The following is a 24,358-nucleotide window of genomic DNA, read 5'->3' as shown; positions in this document are numbered from 1 at the left end:
AGCAAGGATGGCTAGCGGACAAATGTAAGGATATAGAGGCATATATCACTAGGGGTAAGATAGATACAGCCTACAGCAAAGTTAAAGAGACTTTGGAGAAAAGAGAATCACATGTATGAATATCAAGAGCTCAGATGGAAAACCAGTTCTAAGCAAAGAAGGGAAAGCAGAAAGGTGGAAAGAGTATATAGAGGGTCTATACAAGGGTGATATACATGAGAGCAATATCATGGAAATGGAAGAGGATGTAGGTGAAGATGAAATGGGAGATATGATATTGCGTGATGAGTTTGACAGAGCACTGAAACATCTGAGTTGAAACAAGGCTCCAGGAGTAGACAACATTTCATTAGAACTACTGATAGCCTTGGGAGAGCCAGCCCTGAAAAAACTCTTACCATCTGGTGAGACAAGCGAAATACCCTTAGACTTCAAGATGAATATAATAATTCCACTCCCAAAGAAAGCAGATGTTGACAGGTGTGAAAATTACCAAACTATCAGTTTAATAAGTCACGGCTGCAAAATACTAACACGAATTATTTGTAGACAAATGGATAAACTGGTAGAAGCTAACCATGGGGAAGATCAATTTGGATTCTGTAGAAATGTTGGAACACGGGAGGAAATACTGACACTACAACTTATCTTAGAAGATAGATTAAGGAAAGGCAAACCTATGTTTCTTGCTTGTGTAGATGTAGAGAAAGATTTTGACATTGTTGATAGGAATATTCTCTTTCAAATTCTGAAGGTGGCAGGGGTCAAAGACAGGGAACGAATGGCTGTTTACAATTTGTACAGAAACCAGATGGCTGTTATAAAGAGTCGAGGGCCATGAAAGGGAAGCAATGGTTGGGAAGGGAGTGAGACAGGGTTGTAGCCTATCCTCGATGTTATTCAATCTGTATATTGAGCAAGCAGTAAAGGAAACAAAAGAAAAATTTGGAGTAAGAATTAAAATTCATGGAGAAGAAATTAAAATTTTGAGGTTCGCCGATGACATTGTAATTCTGTCAGAGACGGCGACCTGGAAGAGCAGTTAAACGGAATGGACAGTGTCTTGAAAGGAGGATACAAGATGAATATCAACAAAAGCAAAACGAGGGTAATGGAATGTAGTCAAATTAAATCAGCTGATAGTCAGGAAATCATTTCTGACAGTATTTGTATGGAGTGTAGCCATGTATGGAAGTGAAACATGGATGATAAATAGTTTAGACAATAATAGAATAGAAGCTTTCGAAATTCGGTGCTACAGAAGAATGCTGAAGATTAGATGGGTACATCACGTAACTAATGAGGAGGTACTGAATAGAATTGGGGAGAAGAATTTGTGCACCACTTGACTAGAAGAAGGGATCAGTTGGTAGGACATGTTCTGAGGTATCAAGGGATCACCAATTTAGTATCAGTGTGGAGGGTAAAAGTTGTAGAGGGGCCAAGGGATGAATACACGAAGCAGATTCAGAAGGATGTAGGTTGCAGTAGTTACTTGGGGATGAAGAAGCTTGCCCAGGATAGAGTAGCATGGAGGGCTGTGTCAAACCAATCTCTGGACTGAAGACCACAACAACATCAACAAGAAGTTAGCAAAATTACGGTTCCCATGGCAAAGTCTCAAAAAATTGTTAGCGACTGTGGACAAAATGTCTAACACCATCATCAACTTTGGTTTCGTATGACAATTAATGTTTTGCTTGTGTGTTGTTTCGAAATGTTTTCGCTCATATTTACAATAGTGTGTTGTTGGTAACTCCACGGCATTGTTTCAGCAATGATCAGGAATTATGAAGAAAAAGTCATTGTGGAGGAGAGTGTAGAAATTCTGGAAAATAGTGACACATTCAATATTGAAGAACTTGGATGTAATGACAGTTTTTCTTCAGTGACTGACAGCTATGACGAGCTTTCCCAGATACTGGGTTGTGTCAAGGAGGAAAGTTGAGATGAAGATAATCATGATGATTGGCCTGATTTTCGTATTCTGAAGCATACACAAAGAAAAATGAACCAGGAGTATTTTTGCAGGAGGTTATCAGTAAAATGTCTTGGTCTTCCTGAAGAGAAAACTTTGGATCCATGCAACTGCCATCAATGTATCACAGAATTGTGGATTATGACATGAAAGTGGACTATGAAGGAGAGAGTCAGACCTTGTAATCAAGCTACCCCAGAATATGTTTAAGCAAAGTGTAGAAATGAATGGAAACTGTAGAGGATATGAGATATGATTCTATGGACCATTTACCATCCTTTGAGCAGCAGAAATGGGCATCTAGATGTAAAAATCTTGGGCGGAGAGCTATAACACATATGCAATATGCCAAATTCAAGCTCTATCTCTCTATAGCAAGAGGGCACAGTTGCTTTCTAAAATTACATACAAAATAATCTTTGCATGAAAACAAAGTGTCACAGCTTAATTTCACTTTTGTAAAGCTTTTTCTTATAAATTTTCATCACTAACAATGTAAGGAAACGACAGATTGCTACTTTCTTTAAAGATGACACATTAATTCGCAGACATACACAATTAAAAGACACATGCACATTAGCTTTCAACCACAGCCTTAGCTAGAAAAAAAGAGAAACACACACCATTCATTCATACAAGATAGCACCCCTCACACACACATGACCACCAACTTTGGCAGCTCAGAACAGAATGCAGCTGTCACATGGAATGGACACAGCAATCTGGAGGGGATGGGGAAGGGAAAGAGGAAGGGATAGCAGTGTATGGGTGGGGGGAGAGAGGAGCACTGTTTGGCCGAGTGTTCAGGGACTAGACTGCCAACAGGTGCAGTGTCGGGAGGCTGTGGGGCAGGGAGGTGGGGAAAACAGAGCAGAAAAGGGGAGGAGCGAGGAAAGATTAAATTTTCATAAGTATTTTATAAGAATATTATTTAAACATTCCACTCCCTGAAAAACAGATGTCACAATAAATTTAGAGATTAAATGTATGCAATAAAATATTCTGATAACTGTATTATACCTTTAAGTCACAGCGTCCTCTGTACTGGACAAATCATAAGTTATATTTCGATGGCCCAGTTTGGTTTCTGTTATATGAAAAAATTTCTAATTAAGCTCTTCTTGGACACTAAATTACATAATTTTCTTCCCAGAAATGAAAAAGAAAGCCTGAAAGGACTAAGGAGTAAAGATAAAAACTAACCATATAGTTGGCACAGACACACAAACAAGCCTGAGAACATTGCAGAACTAACAATGTTCTCAGTCTTGTTGGTGTTCCTGTTGATGACTCAGCAGCTCAATAATCATTGAGTTGTTATCCTATCTCCTCAAATTATGTAAGACAATTAATTGGTAGATGTATCTGTATCATACAATAGCTTACCTATCTCTCAAATGCATTGCCGTTACTGCCATAACTGTTGTCATTTAATTAAATTTAAAAACCCATGAGCTATTCAGCCTGTAGAATAGGTAATCCAAAAATTTACAGGTCTCACTTACACAAAATTCACACACTAGTTTTTATGCTGCTGTTCAAACACAATAAAATAAGCTTCTGTACTTACAATGTAATTAAGTTTCCAACACTAGCATGCTTACAAACAGCAAATCAGCAGGTTTTTTTGTGACATAGTGGCTTTATGGAGTACAGAGCAAGCTAATTATTTTCTGCATACATAAATGGATATAGAAAATAATATGTGGAGATTTAAAAAAAAAGCATTTTCACCATTGATGGACCATAGTTGAGATATATACAAATGCCATTTGTAGTAGTTTTCCATTTTGCTTTTGTCCATCACATTTATCCTTGAAGATGCTTCTGGAAATCAGGATCTGTGGAACATATAAGTGTGAACACACTGTTTTCTCACTCCTCAAGATATTTGAGAGGTATGAGTATATACTTAAACTTAGTAAATAATATTCCTAGCTTTCAAAGCTTCTGAAAAAGTACAATATTAATCAATATTGTTGTTATTTGGAGTAATTGCAGATAAATACTCACGAGGCAGATTGAAGTCAAGAAAAAAGATTGTCTGTGAATCCCATGATCATATACCTGAAGAGGGCATAAAATGTTTATAGAAGTGTACTTTTTCTTATGTAGGTATTTCAAGCTGCAATGCGCTGGATCATGCATGATGTTGTACAGCGACGATGTTACGTGTTTGAGATATTGTCTAAAGTGCGCCTCCCACTGCTTTCCCTGTGTCTTCTAGATCGTGCTATTTCAGAGTGCACTGACAGCAGCTTAGAGGTAAACAATTTTAATCTACTTTGTTATAGTATTTTTACAAATAATGTAGAGAAAAGTGCAGTGACAAATTTCTGTAAGCGATATATCATTGGTGTGGATTTTGAGCATTGATGTGGATTCAATAAAGAAGCATTTCAGGGAAAGGAAATAATTAACTTGTCCAGGATTATGCCTTCATTAATGTTGGATCATATCTGGCGACCATGTCAAAGGATGTACTTCCATGTATGTGCTGTGTATGAATATTGTGTTGGGATTAGCAGAGAACAGTGGTTGTCTGTCTTAGATGACATTGAACTGATAATTAAACAATAATGTAAACAATAGTGAAAAAAACATGAGAATTCACATTCTAAAGCACTTCATGGCAGTGTGATCAGAAGTTAAATAGTACTAGCCTCATTAATTACATTACTTCTTTTTCTTGTAATGGAATAAGTCCTCTTTTTGTATGCTGATAATAACTGTGATCCATTAAGAGACTTACCAGTTCCATTTCAGCATATGCTCAGTGAGAATCAGAATTTTTTTTTTTTTTCACTTTTGCATTCATCTTAGGCCAACATTTGTTAACAATTTTTTTGACATTTTGGCTGCATAAGTGGGTGGCATTGTTAAAGGTTTGCCCTCTGTTGCTAGTAACAAACTGCGACCTGTCACATTGACGTCTGATGGCTCTTCCCCTTGTCACCCGCAACAGTTGTTAGCTTCAGCACGGGAATCCAGGATCCATTTACTTTGAGTCTTTTTATTTCTTGTTAAAGTTATTGTCATATTTGTGACTTTCTTATGCTTTACTGAACAAATGGTCATGGCAGTTCTTCGCAACCTGTGTGTAAGTGAGTTTTATGATGTGATTGGTCTTGCACAGCACGTGCCAATTTTTCCAACTGTCCTAACGTGCACTGTTGTTGTTCGGTGGTCCTGGTATCATAGTATCATCCAGTCGTTCCAACATACCAACTTATACTGTATATTCTTGATGTTAGGAGTGGGTCCATTTTGTTCTTTGCCAATCTGAGACATTCTTTGATCTTCTTGTTCAGTTTGTAAATGGGGCTTTAATGCCATGTTTGCACAGTATGCTGCCATTCTGTGTCATCCTGGGAATGTATGACTGAAAGGCTGTACCTAACATTTCTTCTACCAATGTGTAACCTGCCAGGTATGTGACACTTCTTATGCAACTGGTGGAGTATCCATTACTCATCAGCATGCAATCCAGGTGCTTCATCTTGCATCTGAGGTGCTGCAGCTCACACATTTATCTTGCATGCATTGTAAGTACAATAACCATTCCTCTTTTCTGACAAGGGTGATGATATGAAAGTTTGTGCAGGTGTCTATAGGTGTATATCAATTTACAATACTTGCTGTGGCCAAGGTTCTCACAATTACTTGTAATCAGTTCATCAGGAAAAATGTAGCTGTACGTGCTTTTCTTCTTCCATTGTAAATTTAATGTTGGCATGGAGACTATTTAGATATCTTAGGAGGTCACCATAATGTTCCTCACAATGGCTCTACTTAACAAAGGTGTCATCAGTGTACCTTCCAACCCTTTTGTAAAAATCGCCATTGCAGGAAAAGTAACTCACAGTAAGATACACGTGTTGTGAGAGCCTGATGACATCCAGCAGGAATAGTGAAACTGATATGCTCCAGAGTGTCATTAGGTGGCACTTTGGCAAAGAAAGAAGCAACATAAAAGCTGACCAGAAGGGTGTTTGGTCCAAGCTTTAGTTTTTTCTACTTCTCAGTTAACTGTCCTAGTCCTTTATGTATATTGCAACATTTCCCAAACGTGACTGAAGTAGAAAGACCAGGTGTTTATCCAGTTTATACATCAGTAAGCCTGGAGCACTTAATGATCAGCTTTAATGGTACACCATCTTTAGGAATTTTTGGGAACCAATACAACCAAGATGGTAGGGCTTTTGTGTTGTACAGGCTCCTCTGTATGTCATAGAGAGAAGACACCTTGATTAACTGATTCTTATTCTGTGCAATCCGCTGTATTGGCCCTGTGCTAGGCTTTTATAATGTTGTTGGGCCTAGCACGTCACACATCTTCTGATCATGATCTTCAGTCTTCATTACAGTGGTCACATTTCTCTCATTGGCAAGCAGAACCAGTATGCTCCTGTCAGCATTGAGACTCTTCTCTTTTCAGGTTGCTTGACACAATATCTGTTTGGTTTCAATGTGTATTTTTACAGCTTTTTCACATGGAAAGTTCCAAGTGGCTGCTTCAGTGCTGGATAAAATTTTTGTATGGTAATGGATTCCCTCCTTTTTGAACGTAGGGTTCCTCCTATGCATTGACTTTTCACTGAGATTGAGCACAGTTCCTGACATGTCAGGAATCCGCTCGTCAGTGTGCTTTCTGCATCTTTCAAACTTTTTCTTCTGTCTCTTGGTGTAATAGTTGAGCTTGTTCTGCGTCTCTCACAGGAGTGTGTCTTTTATCAGGAGCTCTTGTGTGTGTAATGGAAATTTCTACAAACAGCATGCAGGTTTCCGTATGATTAGTCCATTTAGTCCAGTGGAGCATTTCAAATGACAAGTGCTGAATGTGGCACCTTATAAACCTAAGGTGTGCTTACTGCTATGTCAACAACACCTTCATCTTGTGGGGAGCCATGGTGAGGAACAATTTGGTTGTTTCCCAAGACATCTGAACAGTCTCCATGTCAACATTACATTTATTATGGTTGCAGAAAAGAATTAACATCAACCTTTTGTAGAAGTACTGGTTACAAGGGACAGGGAGAATCTGGGCCATAGTGTGTATCAAAAACCAATCAGATACACTGTATCTCTGGCTATTGGCTTGAGTCCATGTGAGTCCATGACAGTACCAGTTGCTCATGAAGGCAAAAAGTCAAAACGATTGTTAAATGAACTTAAGTCAAATATCCCGAGACAATAAGCAGCAAGTAATAGATCATGTATTCATTGTAAGCCTTTATGGAATTTTTATGATCATTAGCATAATTAATTTTCTGAAGTAAATTCATTATTTCTGGTATTGTTGTAAGTAGTCATTATAAGTAGCTATGATGAGAAATGCTGCTATTGGTGTTGTGTGTTTGTATATGTGATAGATTAAATTTGTAAATGTAGACTAATGGACTTTTTAAAAAAAATTATGTACATATTATGTAGCTGTTTATGGCTAAATGGAAACCAGAAGTGCAGCTAGGACCACATAGTGAATTTGCAATATAAAGTTCCTGCTGGCCTGGTTGTGATCTCTAAGCTCATACTAGGCTAGCTGGGTAGGTAGGAAAGTAACTGCAATAGGTATACAGTAGCATCAAGTCAGGTTAATGGATTTCTACCTCAGATTCACCGCAAATTGTACCAGGAAATGATATTGAAATAATCTTTTGTCATGTATGGTTTTCAGCCTGATTTGCCAAAATTTACCAGTCAAATTTAAATTTTAACAATAAGCAATAAAGTAACCAAAATTATTCTCTGGATATAAATAACAGCAAAACATAATGCACTATGTGACCAAAAGTCTCCAGAAACCTAGTACCATTTGTTACAGACTGTCCAGCTGTGTACTTAGTCAGTTGGAGAATTCAGTTGAGAAAACTATTACATTTTGAGAAAACAGAATGCTTGGTCTTTACTTACCTTAAGGAGGTGAAATTCCAAGCTCTGTTGATAGAAACAGGTAAAAGGAAAAAATATTTGTACTAACATTTGAAACTTGTTACTAGCATTTGAAACTTGTCTGTTCCTTCTTCAGGGATGAAAGATGGATTGGTTGGGGAATTTTAGTGAAGAGGAAGCATATTACTCAGACCCTAGGTTGAGAAGACCATCATACAAGGTCTGAAGTTCTGAAGACTGAATAGTTTTTGCTACTTCTAAACCGTTGTATGCATGGAAGAAGCCTGGAGATACTGGAAGGTCACAGATAGATTATATAATGGTAAGACAGAGATTCAGGAACCAGGTTCTAAATTGTAAGACATTCCCAGGGGCAGATGTGGACTCTGACCGCAATTTATTGATTATGAACTGTAAATTAAAACTGAAGAAACTGCAAAAAGGTGGGAATTTGAGGAGATGGGACCTGGATAAACTGAAAGAATCAGAGGTGTAGAGAGCTTCAGGGAGAGCATTAGGGAACGATTGACAGGAATGGGGGAACGAAATACAGTAGAAGAAATAGTGAAGGTAGCAGAGGATCAAGTAGGTAAAAAGACGAAGGCAGATAGAAATCCTTGGGTAGCAGAAGAGATATTGAATTTAATAGATGAAAGGACAAAATATAAAAATGCAGTAAATGAAGCAGGCAAAAAGGAATACAAACGTCTCATAAATGAGATCGACAGGAAGTGCAAAATGGCTAAGCAGGGATGGCTAGAGGACAAATGTAAGGATGTAGAGGCAAATATCACTAGGGGTAAGACAGATACAGCCTACAGGAAAATTAAAGATACCTTTGGAGAAAAGAGAACCACTTGCATCAGTATCAAGAGCTCAGATGGAAACCCAGTTCTAAGCAAAGAAGGGAAAGCAAAAAGGTGGAAGGAGTATATAGAGGGTCTATACAAGGCGATGTACTTGAGGACAATATTATGGAAATGGAAGAGGCTGTAGATGAAGATGAAATGGGAGATATGATACTGCGTGAAGAGTTTGACAGAGCACTGAAAGACCAAAGTCGAAACAAGGCCCCGGGAGTAGACAACATCCCATTAGAACTACTGACAGCCTTGGGAGAGCCAGGCCTAACAAAACTCTACCATCTAGTGAGCAAGATACATGAGACAGGCGAAATACCCTCGGACTTCAAGAAGAATACAATAATTCCAATCCCAAAGAGAGCAGGTGTTGACAGATGTGAAAATTACCGAACTATCAGTTTAATAAGCCATGGCTGCAAAATATTAACACGAATTCTTTACAGATGAACGGAAAAACTGGTAGAAGCCGACTTCAGGGAAGATCAGTTTGGATTCCGTAGAAATGTTGGAACACGTGAGCGAAAGGCTATTTACAATTTTTACAGAAACCAGATGGCAGTTGTAAAGAGTCGAGGGGCATGAAATGGAAGCAGTGGTTGGGAAGGGAGTGAGACATGGTTGTAGCCTAACCCCGATGTTATTCAATCTGTATATTGAGCAAGCAGTAAAGGAAACAAAAGAAAAATTCGGAGTAGGAATTACGATCCATAGAGAAGAAATAAAAACTTTGAGGTTCACTGATGACATTGTAATTCTGTCAGAGGCAGCAAATGACCTGGAAGAGCAGCTGAACGGAATTGACAGTGTCTTCAAAGGAGGATATAAGATGAACATCAACAATAGCAAAACGAGGATAATGGAATGTAGTCGAATTAAAGCGGGTGATGCTGCAGGAATTAGATTTGGAAATGAGACGCTTAAAGTAGTAAAGGAGTTTTGCTATTTGGGGAGCAAAGTAACAGATGATGGTCAAAGTAGAGTGGATATAAAATGTAGACTGGCAATGGCGAGGAAAGCGTTTCTGAAGAAGAGAAATTTGTTAACATCGAGCATAGCTTTAAGTGTCAGGAAGTCGTTTTTGAAAGTATTTGTATGGAGTGTAGCCTTGTATGGAAGTGAAACATGGACGATAAATAGTTTAGACAAGAAGAGAATAGAAGCTTTCGAAATGTGGTGCTACAGAAGAATGCTGAAAATTCGATGGGTAGATCACGCAACTAATGAGGAGGTATTGAATAGAATTGGAGAGAAGAGAAATTTGTGGCACAACTTGACTAGAATAAGGGATCAGTTGGTAGGGCATATTCTGAGGCATCAAGGGATCACCAATGTAGTATTGGAGGGCAGCGTGGAGGGTAAAAATCGCAGAGGGAGACCGAGAGCTGAATACACTAAGCAGATTCAGAAGGATGTAGGTGTCAGTAGTGGTAGAGTGGAAGGTCTTCTCGAGGTGTGGCAGGGGGTGAAAGACATTCCAGAGGACTGAATGGAAGGCCTCTCCAGTTTGTCTGACGAACCTGTTTCAGGCTCTGTCTCTGGCTGATATTGATCTTCGGTCGGATGTGGCTGCTTGTCCTGTTCCAGAGGTTGTCCCTCAGTCTGCAAGATCCGGGTGGTTGCAGATGGTGGGCTTACTGGTAGTTGGGAGCTCCAGCGTCAGGCGCGTAATGGGCCCCCTTAGGGATATGGCAGCAAGAGAGGGGAAGAAAACCAATGTGCACTCCGTGTGCATACTGGGGGGAGTCATTCCAGATGTGGAAAGGGTCCTTCCGGATGCCATGAAGGGTACAGGGTGCACCCATCTGCAGGTGGTTGCTCATGTCGGCACCAATGATGTTTGTCGCTATGGATCGGAGGAAATCCTATCTGGCTTCTGACGGCTATCTGATTTGGTGAAAACTGCCAGTCTCGCTAGCGGGATGAAAGCAGCGCTCACCATCTGCAGCATTGTCGACAGGACTGACTGCGGACCTTTGGTACAGAGCCGAGTGGAGGGTCTGAATCAGAGGCTGAGGCGGTTCTGCGACCGTGTGGGCTGCAGATTCCTCGACTTGCGCCATAGGGTGGTGGGGTTTCGGGTTCTGCTGGATAGGTCAGGAGTCCACTACACGCAGCAGGCGGCTGCACGGGTAGCAGGGGTTGTGTGGTGTGGACTGGGCGGTTTTTTAGGTTAGATGGCCTCGGGCAAGTACAGAAAGGGCAACAGCCTCAAAGGGTGTGGGGCAAAGTCAGGACATGCGGGGGCCAAGCAGTAATCGCTATTGTAATTGTAAACTGTCGAACTGCATTGGTAAAGTACCGGAACTTCGAGCGCTGATAGAAAGCACCGAAGCTGAAATCGTTATAGGTCCGGAAAGATGGCTGAAGCCAGAGATAAATTCTGCCGAAATTTTTACAAAGGCACAGACGGTGTTTAGAAAGGATAGATTGCATGCAACCGGTGGTGGCGTGTTTGTCGCTGTTAGTAGTAGTTTATCCTGTAGTGAAGTGTAAGTGGATAGTTCATGTGAATTATTACGGGTGGAAGTTACACTCAACAACCGAGCTAGGTTAATAATTGGCTCCTTTTACCAACCTCCTGACTCAGCAGCATTAGTGGCAAAACAACTGAGAGAAAATCTGGAATACATTTCACATAAATTTTCTCAGCATGTTATAGTCTTAGGTGGAGATTTCAATTTACAGGATATAGACTGGGACACTCAGATGTTTAGGATGGGTGATAGGGACAGAACATCGAGTGACATTATACTGAGTGCACTATCCGAAAATTACCTCGAGCAATCAAACAGAGAACCGACTCGTGGAGATAACATCTTGGACCTACTGATAACAAACAGACCCGAACTTTTCGACTCTGTAAGCGCAGAATAGGGAATCAGTGATCATAAGGCTGTTGCAGCATCCCTGAATATGGAAGTAAATAGGAATATAAAAAAAGGAAGGAAGGTTTATCTGTTTAGCAAGAGTAATAGAAGGCAGATTTCAGACTACCTAACAGATCAAAACGAAAATTTCTGTTCAGACACTGACAATGTTGAGTGTTTATGGAAAAAGTTGGAAGGCAATCGTAAAATGCGTTTTAGACAGGTACGTGCCGAGTAAAACTGTGAGGAACGGGAAAAACCTACCTTGGTTCAACAACAGAGTTAGGAAACTACTGCGAAAGCAAAGAGAGCTTCACTGCAAGTTTAAACGCAGCCAAAACCTCTCTGACAAACAGAAGCTAAACGATGTCAAAGTTAGTGTAAGGAGGGCTATGCGTGAAGCGTTCAGTGAATTCGAAAGTAAAATTCTATGTACCGACTTGACAGAAAATCATAGGAAGTTCTGGTCTTATGTTAAATCAGTAAGTGGCTCGAAACAGCATATCCAGACACTCTGGGATGATGATGGCATTGAAACAGAGGATGACATGCGTAAAGCTGAAATACTAAACACCTTTTTCCAAAGCTGTTTCACAGAGGAAGACCGCACTGCAGGTCCTTCTCTAAATCCTTGCACAAACGAAAAAATGGCCGACATCGAAATAAGTGTCCAAGGAATAGAAAAGCAACTGGAATCACTCAACAGAGGAAAGTCCACTGGACTTGATGGGATACCAATTTGATTCTACAGAGAGTACGTGAAAGAACTTGCCCCCTTCTAACAGCCGTGTACCGCAAATCTCTAGAGGAATGGAAGGTTCCAAATGATTGGAAAAGAGCACAGATAGTCCCAATCTTCAAGAAGGGTCATCAAGCAGATGCGCAAAACTATAGACCTATATCTCTGACATCGATCTGTTGTAGAATTTTAGAACATGTTTTTTGCTCGCGGATCATGTCGTTTCTGGAAACCCAGAATCTGCTCTGTAGGAATCAACATGGATTCCGGAAACAGCGATCGTGTGAGACCCAACTCGCTTTATTTGTTCATGAGACCCAGAAAATATTAGATACAGGCTCCCAGGTAGATGCTATTTTCCTTGACTTCCGGAAGGCGTTCGATACAGTTCCGCACTGTCGCCTGATAAACAAAGTAAGAGCCTACGGAATATTAGACCAGCTGTATGACTGGATTCAAGAGTTTTTTGCAACCTGAACACAGCATGTTGTTCTCAATGGAGAGACGTCTACAGATGTTAAGGTTAATCTCTGGCGCGCCACAGGGGAGTGTTATGGGACCATTGATTTTCACAATATATATAAATGACCTAGTAGACAGTGTCGGAAGGTCCATGCTGCTTTTTCGCAGGTGATGCTGTAGTATACAGAGGCGTTGCAGCATTAGAAAATTGTAGTGAAATGCAGGAAGATCTGCAGCGGATAGGCACTTGGTGCAGGGAGTGGCAACTGACCCTTAACATAGAGAAATGTAATGTATTGCGAATACATAGAAAAAGGATCCTTTATTGTATGATTATATGATAGCGGAACAAACACTGGTAGCAGTTACTTCTGTAAAATATCTGGGAGTATGCGTGCGGATCGATTTGAAGTGGAATGATCATATAAAATTAATTGTTGGTAAGGCGGGTACCAGGTTGAGATTCATTGAGAGAGTCCTTAGAAAATGTAGTCCATCAACAAAGGAGGTGGCTTACAAAACACTCGTTCGACCTATACTGGAGTATTGCTCATCAGTGTGGGATTCGTACCAGATCGGGTTGATGGAGGAGATAGAGAAGATCCAAAGAAGAGTGGCGCGCTTTGTCACAGGGTTATTTGGTAAGCGTTACGGAGGTGTTTAGCAAACTCAAGTGGCAGACTCTGCAAGAGAGGTGCTCTGCATCGCGGTGTAGCTTGCTGTCCAGGTTTCGAGAGGGTGCGTTACTGGATGAGGTATTGAATATATTGCTTCCCCCTACTTATACCTCCCGACGAGATCACGAATGTAAAATTAGAGAGATTCGAGCGCGCACGGAGGCTTTCCAGCAGTCGTTCTTCCCGCGAACAATACGCGACTGGAATAGGAAAGGGAGGTAATGACAGTGGCATGTAAAGTGCCCTCCGCCACACACAATTGGGTGGCTTGCGAAGTATAAATGTCGATGTAGATGTAAATACTGGGAGGTGAAGAAGCTTGCATGGCATAGAGTGGCATGGAGAGCTGCATCAAACCAGTCTCTGGACTGAAGACAACAACAAGTTTTAAACTTTAATTTCGGCAATATTGGCCAGTTAATGTGTTTCCATCTAATTAATTTGATGTAAAACTGTAATTGCTGCTAGAGTAACATAAAGAAAATTACAGCATTCAGTAGGAATGACCCTAGTAATTCTGAACTTGAAAGATGTGCAGGACATTGCACAAATAATGAGTGAGTGACATTGCAAAAGATAGCGGTATGGAAGAGGGCCCTGTGCTGTGATAAGTGGGTATTGGATAATGCAATGTGACCACAGCATAAGAAACTGACATTTTGTCTGCACGACTGTAACAGACTATACACCTTAAACCACAGTGTTAGCTGTATCACTGCAGTGGTTGTGTACCTGTTTCCATCAGTGGTTCACTGCAACCTGCTACAATCTAGCTGGCAGCATGAATGCCACTGTTATCAGTCCATTGTTGGGAAACAGTATATGCTTCAGCCTGCAAGCACATGAATATTGATTTTACATGCTGAATGGCAAAATGTAGTGTTTTTGAACCAATTTCAGCATGTTCTGCAATGATAACCTTGTATTTATTAGGTACTGTCATAGTGAGTGCAATGTGGCAGCCTGTGTGTTGTTGAATGGGACAGCAAACAAATGCCAAGTATGTCTACACCAGGGAGGTTTTGGAGCCCAGAGCACTGTCCATCCTCCATGCAACTCCACATGCCATATTTGATCTGAACAGTGCTTATTTGTATGTGGCAAGGAGTGTATGAGCATTATTCAGATGAGAGGTACTGATGTCACCCTGGCCTACACATTTGTCTGACATGTTGCCCATTAAATTCACGTCCGCAGCTCGTGGTCGTGCGGTAGCGTTCTCGCTTCCCACGCCCGGGTTCCCGGGTTCGATTCCCGGCGGGGTCAGAGTTTTTCTCTGCCTCGTGATGACTGGGTGTTGTGTGATGTCCTTAGGTTAGTTAGGTTTAAGTAGTTCTAAGTTCTAGGGGACTGATGACCATAGATGTTAAGTCCCATAGTGCTCAGAGCCATTTGAACCATTAAATTCACTGAAGTTATTTTGATCAGCAGTGGTTCGTCACTGTTCAATAGCAACCAGATTTGTGGATTTGCTCACAAACCACGTAAACCGAGAGTCCCCCAAAACATATTGAGGTCCTTTTTGATTTCTTACCACAATGTTTTTGAGGCTCTGGTCACAGTTTGTAGGAGTTTCAGAACAAACCAAATTCTTAAGGTTATGTTTTTCGTCTGTGGTGTCAAGAAACTGTAGCTCTGAGCCATGGTGAATTTGTTATTGAGAGTTTTACGCAAATGGTCTAGCACTAAACTAAAGCCCTACCCCATTTAAAAAATGTTGCATGGTGGTCAAGTCAAATCTTTGGCCAGTCCTGTCAGGCATATCGAGTTCATACATTGAACCTTGCTTGTGGACAACTGACAAGAACCTATTCCAAATGGTTACCACTGTGTGGGAAGCTTGTTGCCATGTAAAATGTTTTCATAAACACAGTAGTTCATTTGGCATTGTCCAGAACTTTTTAACACTTTTCTAGAGCAAGAAGAACTAAAACAGACTATTATATCGTTGTTGTTGTTGTTGTTGTTGTTGTTGTTGTTGTGGTCTTCAGTCCAGAGACTGGTTTGATGCAGCTCTCCATGCTGCTCTATCCTGTGCAAGCTTCTCCATCTCCCAGTACCTACTGCAACCTACATCCTTCTGAATCTGTTTAGTGTATTCATCTCGTGGTCTCCCTCTACGATTTTTACCCTCTGTGCTGCCCTCCAATACTAAATTGGTGATCCCTTGATGCCTCAGAATGTGTCCTACCAACCGATCCCTTCTTCTAGTCAAGTTGTACCACAAATTTCTCTTCTCCCCAATTCTATTCAATACCTCCTCATTAGTTATGTGATGTATCAATCTAATCTTCATCATTCTTCTTTACATATCTGCCAAATTTTGTTTTTGGGACATAACATTTGGTTTAATAACACTGGGCAGACATTCTTCCGGCCGCTAGAAATATATATTTGCTTGTTGCATTATGTACTCTTGCTCATCGTGCTATAAAACCACCTCCTATTGTTTTGTTTACATAAGCATAAGTGATGTGGCACATTCATTCATGTTGTGGTGGATTCTAGGCAGCAGCAAAACTACTTAACAAGAATGCTATTGCTTGTTGATGAATGGTTCTAGAACTGAACCCTGTACCTGGGCTTCAGAGAGAATCCTCTGCAATGGCTTTTCTACTGCTGGATCGTTGGCTGATACCAGTTTTCTGCAAGGAGGTCTTTATTCCACACTTCGTCTAATTTTTATTAATTCTTCTTAACTGTGACTGATAGTTTTGGCATTTACGTCACTTTCAAACAAGTGGAGTGTATACTGAGGATCTGAGCTACAGAAATAACAGGACTGGCTCAGAGAGATTTTGTAGAAAAACATTGTTGTAGCTACACAGTGTCATCAGCCAGATACAATTGGTCTTTAATTTGCTTAATTTAATAACATATGTACCAAGCTCAAACAAGATTAAATGTCATATCACTATTAACTCTCATCTTTTACTATGTGTATACATAAAATTCACATAACAAGATGAATATATAATACTATATTGTCTTCTGTACAGTAGTAACATTTAAAGGTTTCTAGTATGATGATATACTGACTACTTACAAATATCCTTCTAGCTGATATGCCTAAGAATATGGTTGCATAACGTAGTTGACCACTGTTGTTTATTATAAATAAAAAGCATAATATTGTGTATGTTCTACAGGATTCAAACAGTGGAAAATCTGAGATGGAGTAATGACAGCATTATGAAAAGGATAGTTTGCTACTCGCCATATACAGGACACATTGAGTTGCGGACAGGCACAAGAAAAATACTGCTATGCATTTGAGCTTTCAGTCAAAAGGCCCTCCTTTAAAGTAGAAAACCCACACGCATTCATACTTGTACAACTCACACACACACACACACACACACACACACACACACACACACACACACACACAATCACTGTCTCTGGCCTCTGAGGCCAGACTGCACAGCAGCTGTGCCAGATGAGAAAGCAGTTTGTCAGTCTTGGGGGTAAGGAGAAGGCTGAGGTGAGGAGGGGGAGGAACAGAGGATAGGTTTGGGGGGAGGTGGAGTGCTGCTTGTGGTATCATACAAGGATGTGGCGGGGGGCAGGGTTGGGCTGCTAGGAGCATTTTTGGAGGTTTGGGGGTGGGGCGGGGGGGAGGGGGGGGGAGATGTAGAGGAAGGGAAATAGACTAGTGGGTGCATTGATGGAATAGAAGACTTTGTGGTGCTGGAGTGGGAGCAGGGAAGAATATAGGTAGGTGAAGGACAGGGCTTAGCGAAGGTTGAGGCCAGGGGTAGGGGGGTGGAAGCATGGGATATGTTCCAGGGAGACTTTCCATGTGCACAATTCAGAAAAGTTGGTGTAGATAGGAAGGATCCAGATGGTGCAGGGTGTGAAGTAGTCATTGAAATGAAAAGAAGCACATTGTGTTAGGCGGCATGGTTAGCACCTGGGTGGTCCAGTTGTCTCATAGTTTGTTTGTGGCCATTCATGTAGAAAGACAACTGTTGGTTTTCATACCCATGTAAAGAGCAGCATAGTGGTTGCATATTAGTTTATAGATTACATGACAGCTTTCACAGGCAGCACACCTTTGTCATGATTAGTGAAGCCTGTGACTGGACTAGAGTCAGCAGTGATGGGAGGATGTATGGGACAAGTTTTGCATCTAGGTCTATTGTGGGCATACATGAGGCAAGGTGTTGGGAAAAGGGGTGGAGTAGGGATGAACAAGGATATTGCATAGGTTCTGTGGGCAGCAGAATCCCATTGTGGGAGGGCTAGGAAGAAAAGTGAGTAGGTTATTCCTCATTTCAGGGTATGATGAGGGTTAAAGGGAATGTGATTTAGTTGCTCCAGTCCTGGGTGCTATTGAGTTACGAGGGAAGTGCTCCTTTGTGGCCAGACAGTGGGAATATGGAAAGTGATAGGTGATTGGAGAGACAAGGCGCAGGAGATCTGTTTCTGTATATGGCTGGAAGAGTAATTTTGGTCTGTGAAGGTCTCAGTGAGACACTTGATATATTCAGAGAGGGACTGCTCATCATTACAGATGTGATGGCCAAAGGTGGCTTGGCTGTATGGAAGGGAGTTCTTTGTATGGAATGGGTGGTGGCTGTCGAAATAGAGATATTGCTGGTGATTGATAGGTTTGACTTGGAAGAAGGTACTAATGTAGCTATCTTTTGGGTGGAAGTCAACATCAAGGAAAGTGGTTTGTTGGGTTGTTGAAGCAAACGGGGGAGAAAGTGTTGGGGTTCTGGGGGAATGTGGATAGGGTGTCCATCCCTCGTTCCAGATGATTAAGATGTCATCAGTGAATCTGAACCAGGTGAGGGATTTGGGATTCTGGGTGCATAGGAAGGATTCCTCTAGATAACCTATGAATAGGTTGGCATAGGATGGTGCCATAAGGCTTCCCATTGCTGTACCATTTGGCAGAAACTCCATCAAAATGGTCTTGTCCTTATTTAGCACCAATTCGTTTTTGGTGGATATTCTGTGATGAGGCTAATGTTCTCTGTATTATTTTCCATTGCTAACTTGTCTTGTACAGCCCAGCGTATGAAGGAGGTATCTTCGGCATAATTTACAAGGTTTGAATTTTGTGGAATTATTATATCACTGATGTACATAATAAACAAAAAAGGCCCGATAATGCTTGAAATTAGTTTACGGAAATACAAGGAAATATGTGTTATTTCTTTACAGTTGTGATAAAGAATCTTTTTCACCATAATTCTGATCGCTACAAGGTACAGAAGTTAGAAATCTTCATATGGATTGCAACTGCTGCCAGTGTTTTCTATCTAATGTATAGAAATATTGTTGTAACAGGCTTAAATGCATTAACTATATTCCTCTGACCGACATTTTATATTTTTGCTGTTATGTGTGGTGCAAAAGTATTCATCTTCTTCCTGTGTGGCCCAGGTAAGTGAAAATGTTGGGTACCTCTGGTGTACAGGGTGTAGCATCAATAGTGATAAGCAGGGTGACATATGATAAAGGAACAGAAACTGTGGAGAGTGTGTAGAGGAAATGGTTGTTGTCTATGTAGGAGTAGTGAACTGAGTGAAACAAGGTTCAGCATTGGTTTTAGGTTAAGACTCATGGGTAGGGTTGGTGGTAAAAAGTGTTTCCACTGTAGGAACTGGGAGAAGGAAGAAGAGCTTTAAGAAGTACAACATGATTAAATTTGTGAATGGGGCGAAAAGTAAGTCCTTTGGAAAAGACTGATACTTCTGTGGGGCGAAGGCTGCTGAGGGAAAGCTTCATGACTATGTTTGGTGTCAGATTAGGTTCTGGATTCAGTATAGTGGTGGGAGGGAGTTTCTGAGGGTGTGGTAAATGTAATAGGTGCGTGAAGCAGGGTTTTTCAACTGTGAGGGTATGTGGGGGAGGTTTGGACATGGTTGTAGAGGTGCTGGATAGTGGCACTCCAAGGCAGGAGTAAGAGGCATATAGGTTTTTTGAGGTGTTGCTGTGCATGCTGCTCTAGTTCTTGGAGGGCAAGAGTGTCAGTGTCAGAGATGGGAAGCAGGAATTTGGGATTGCAGAGCAGGAGAATTTTACGGGTGGAGAGGATGAGGTGGAGGTGGTTTGGGCCTGGTTTACTTGGTTTTTGCAGGTCTAGGTTGGTGAGGGCTATGGACTGGCATAATTTGAACAGATGGAGCTCATTGTGGAAGAAGCAGTTGCAGCCAGAGATGGGTAATTTGATGGTAAGGCCATTTGGGAGGATTCCGTGAGCTAGGTAACAACACAGAAACAGTATGTGGGACTGGATTGTGGTTAGGTATAAGAAAACTTTTCTTTGTTGGTGCAGATGGAAGGAGCAAGGGTTCATGGTGGAGGATAAAAAATATGTAAATTACATAAAAATGCGTGTGAAAAAAATTGTAAAAATGCACAAAACATATAAAATGCATGGAAAAAAAATTGCAAAAAAGACAGGACAATTGAACTGTGGGGGACAAAGCTGAAACCTTAGGGAGCAGGGCCAACAGTACTAGGTCAAAGTGGACTAAAATTGAAACTTCCTGGCAGATTAAAACTGTGTGCCTGACCGAGACTCGAACTCGGTAGAGCACTTGCCCGCAAAAGGCAAAGGTCCCGAGTTCGAGTCTCGGTCGGGCACACAGTTTTAATCTGCCAGGAAGTTTCATATCAGCGCACACTCCGCTGCAGAGTGAAAATCTCATTCTGGACTAAAATTGATTTAAAAATACAGTGAGATCAAAGAGAAAAATCAATAAAAAACAATAATGTAGGATGCAGGTTGGTGGGTGGATATGTGTGAAGAGAGGGGAGAGCAGATGTAAATGAATGAGGTGAGGTTAGTATATGTGTACTGGAATAAAGGAAGATAGAGGGGGGAGGAGAAAAGGAGGGGTTAGTAGATTGAGGTACAAGAAGTTTATGTGATACAGGAAAGTACAATAAAGAACACATGAAAGTGCATGAGAATGAGGCAGGACGAGTCCAAGACTAGAGCAAATGAATCATATTCTCCACCATGGTTTTGACTATGTCTCATAATGCCCTGAAATGAGGAATATCCTACCTGCTAACCTTCCCACTCTCCCATAGTGGTATTCTGCCACCCACCAGACTTATGCAATATCCTTGTCCAACCCTAACCCACCCCTGCTCCAAACCATTTACCTCATGGATCATATCCCTGCATTAGACCTAGATGCAAGATCTGTCCCATACATCCTCCAACCACCACCTGCTCTAGTATGGCCACAGGCATCACCTATCCCATCAAGGGCAGGCCTACCTGTGAAAGCAGTTATATGGTCTACAAGCAAAGCTACAACCACTATGTTGCTCTCTACATAACCATGGAAACCAACAAGCCGTCTCTCCACATGATTGGCGAACAGCAAACTGTGGCCAAGACACAACTGGACCATCTAGGTACTGGCCATGCAGCCGAACACAACATGTTTCACTTCAGTGTCTGTTTCACAGCCTGCAAAATCACGATCATTCCTATCAACAACTGCTTTCCTGAACTGGGCAGGTGGAAACTTGCACTGCAATATATTGTTCATTTTATGTATATAGACTAAAGTGGCGAGTGAAAATTTGTACCAAGGCCAGGAATCGAACACAGGTCTCCTGCTTACCAAGTAGGTGCACTAGCCACTAAGCCACCTTGGCACAGTGATTGGCACAGTTGCACAGATTTCCCTGGTATGTCTCCCTCTTCGATCCAAATTCTCATTGCTATCCAAGTCAACTTTGAATTCTCCCTTACTCATGAACAGAATTGCTGAGGCTCTCCATGTTCTGTGTAATGGGGATTTTAAAGTTGACTAGGGCAGCAGTGAGAATTTGGATATAGAAGGGAGGCGTCCCAGGGTAATCTGTGGAGTTGTCCGAACTGCTATGTCAAGGTGGCCTAATGGCTAACATACCTGCCTGGTAAGCAGAAGATCGGGTTTCGATTCCCAGCCTTGATACAAATTTTCACTCACCTCTTCAGTCTATGCACATAATATCATATCTGTATGAGATTAGTAAAGTCTCTGAAATTGTGTCATTTCATTTGTAAAAGTACCTGTACCTGGGTTTCAGGCTAGATCCCCCATTTACGTTCAACGCTGAAGTGCTACTCCAGAACATGGAGAGACTCGGCAGTTCTGTTCGTGTATAAGGGGGAATTTAAAGTTGACTGGGGCAGCGTGAGATTTTGGACTAAGCAGAGAGACATGCCATGGTAATTGTGCGGTTGTGTGAACTGCTGTGCTAATGTAGCTTAGTGGCTAGCACTCCTATCTAGTAAGCAGGAAACCTGGGTTCGATTCTCAACATTGATACAAATTTTCATTTGCTGTGTCAGGCTATGTACAGAACCAGTCAAGTCTCCGAAATTGCCTCATTTCACATCCTACATTCCTGTTACCCCACTGACCTTAATCTTTGCTAGTCCCTGTCTGTCATCCACCTATCCTCTTCCCTGCTCCCACTCCAACACTCCATAGCCGTCTATTCCACCAATGCATCCACTAATCTTTTTCCCTTCCTCTACTTCTGTCCTTTTCAGCTCCTCCCCCCCCCCCTTCTCCCCCTCTTCCCACCCTCAAATCTCCTCAGCACACGTGGCAGGCCTATTCTGTCTGCACCACATTACTGCCTGCTCCCACAAGTGCCCTACGATTTCCCTCAGCCCTGTGCTGCTCTCCCTCCTCTCCAGCCCTGCCTCTTCCTTGCCCCTACCACCCACATATTGCTTTTCCCATTATGCACATTGCTGTGCACAGTCCAACCTCAATGGTCATTTGTGTGTGAGTTGTGCTTATGTGAATGCACATGTTTTTTCTGCCTTAGAGCAAGACCTTGTGGCTGAAAGATCAGGTGTGTAGCAGTCATTTTCTTGTGTCTGTGTGCAATTCAATGTCTGCTCTATTTGCTGGGTAGCAATCTGTCCTTTTCATAATGTTGTCATTATTGTACAGGATTCAGTTATTTACTTAACCAGTTTTTGTGTACTAGGTCATCATCATATTGTAACTGTATGTCATCATTAAAGGAGTTACAGTATTTGCAAACAATATTGGAAAAGATTTTACTCAATCTAGGCATGAACACAGTGAATGTCATCTTTGATAGTGGCAGGGATATGCAGTTAAAAAGGTAAGTAGTTGAACAGTAAATAAATATAAATGGAGGAAACCAGGAAGACAGTATCTCTAAGCTCACAAAACAGTGCATATATTACATTTTAAATTAAATTAACAATCCTAATAAAGGAAAATTACTACTTGACAAGATTACTAAAGAATATTTTGTATAGGTATTACATATGGAAAATGACACAGAAACAGAATAAAAGATAGAATGGACAATTGACAACAGAATACATTGAGTAGAAAAGCAGTCACATTAAGGTAAACAAATACAGAAAATGAAGGAATAGAAAGGAACAGACAGTGCAGGAAGCATTGGGAAACTGTGAGGATTAAGTGGAAGTTTAGAAGGGGGAAAGTATTGGGCTGTGTTTGGTCATTTAGTGTTAAATCTGGACTCCCGGCCAGATTTTTATTGATTTCCAGGGCTTCCAATAAGTTGAGTTATTGGCCTTTGTTTGCTATGTCGGTCTGTGGCTAACACCTGTGACCATCACTCAGTACATGCTCAGCAAATGTTGCATCACAATTATGCATTCTCCAACTGTATTCATGTTCAGCCAACATAGCTGCTGTGCCTCTGCCTGACAGACCAATATAAAACTCATCTCATTCAAGACAAGTAATTTTTATAGCCTATTATTTGCTAGTAACTGGGTCTTATTTTTGCTATGAAAATAGACTAGGCTCTTGTGTTCCTCGCATAGTATGAAATCCCATAGCTGCAGAATTTCAGTGTTTAAGCTACACTCTCTGATACCTGTCTTAGATGTGTTGATGTCTAAGCATTTGTGCATCTGTTCGATTCAGTTTCTTCCCATATGCTTTCAATTCTCAGTCTCAGTGCACCTGTGAATCTGAAATACCTGGGAAACCTCTCTTGACAGAATGCCTGATCATGAGAGACTCAAGAATCATGCTTTGTTGAAACTCATTGCTCTGAGCTGACTAATTCGTGAAGAAAAGAGATCTGTGACATTAATGAGTTGTCTCTTCAGTTATATACCCTCCTATGCACAGCATAACATTTGAAGAGTAATTTCAGTGGAGTCTCCACAAATTTTTGATCAAAACGGCGTACTAATGAAGAAAAAATAAAAGCCAGTTGTAAGTGGTTTGTCTGCATATCTGTAATTGCTTTCAGCTTTCAGTAAAGCCATTTTCAATGGTAACAGAATGTGGATAAGAAGTGAGAGTCAGTAGTATGACATCAGTGATAAGTTTAGAGGAAATTTACATACATGATAAGAGTAAAATGACAATTACTTAAAACATGAAACATTCCAATAATTCTGTTAAAAACAGTATTTAGTGACATGATAACAGAATTAGATCAAAAGTCAAATAATTTAATAGTAAGGGTAATAATTAAAGGCCTAATCCAAATAAAATACAAAACAAAAAATTTCCACGTCAGTCCTTCTCTTGATAAAGTACAGAGATATTCATCAACAATGTCTTGACTGTATTTTGGACTTATAATCTCAGCTTGTTTATGTTATTAAATAGTGTATTTTAACAGAATAATACAAACATTTTGTACGTCTTTTTTTCTGTATACTTATCATCGATTTGATGCTACTTGTCCCCATTTTAATTTTAGTTCTGTTATGATTTAAAATGCACCTCATTGAAGATTGAAACCATTGGCTGATGTTTATAAAGAAATGACTTACGGCTAGAGTGGCTTTGTTCCTTGTTGCTATTCTACAACTGCAGAAATAATCTATGGTCTCATTAGTGAGCAACTGATTGCATTAATCTGTGTCACATGTT

The 24,358-nt window shown here is 40.9% G+C and overlaps 1 protein-coding gene across 1 annotated transcript in view; it reads left to right on the top strand.

Moving 5' to 3' along the window:
• LOC126473589 (actin-binding protein IPP) overlaps positions 1–24,358 on the top strand; it is a 61,113-nt gene that overhangs the window by 20,160 nt on the left and 16,595 nt on the right. The window contains exon 6 of the mRNA XM_050100738.1: positions 4,094–4,243. Coding sequence (XP_049956695.1) covers positions 4,094–4,243 — 150 coding nt within the window. The remainder of the gene's footprint in view (positions 1–4,093; positions 4,244–24,358) is intronic.

The sequence above is a fragment of the Schistocerca serialis genome, chromosome 1 (assembly GCF_023864345.2).
Source record: "Schistocerca serialis cubense isolate TAMUIC-IGC-003099 chromosome 1, iqSchSeri2.2, whole genome shotgun sequence".
Lineage (NCBI taxonomy): Eukaryota > Metazoa > Arthropoda > Insecta > Orthoptera > Acrididae > Schistocerca > Schistocerca serialis.
Note: the sequence above shows the minus strand (reverse complement) of the source record. Positions and strands in the feature narration are given on the sequence as shown.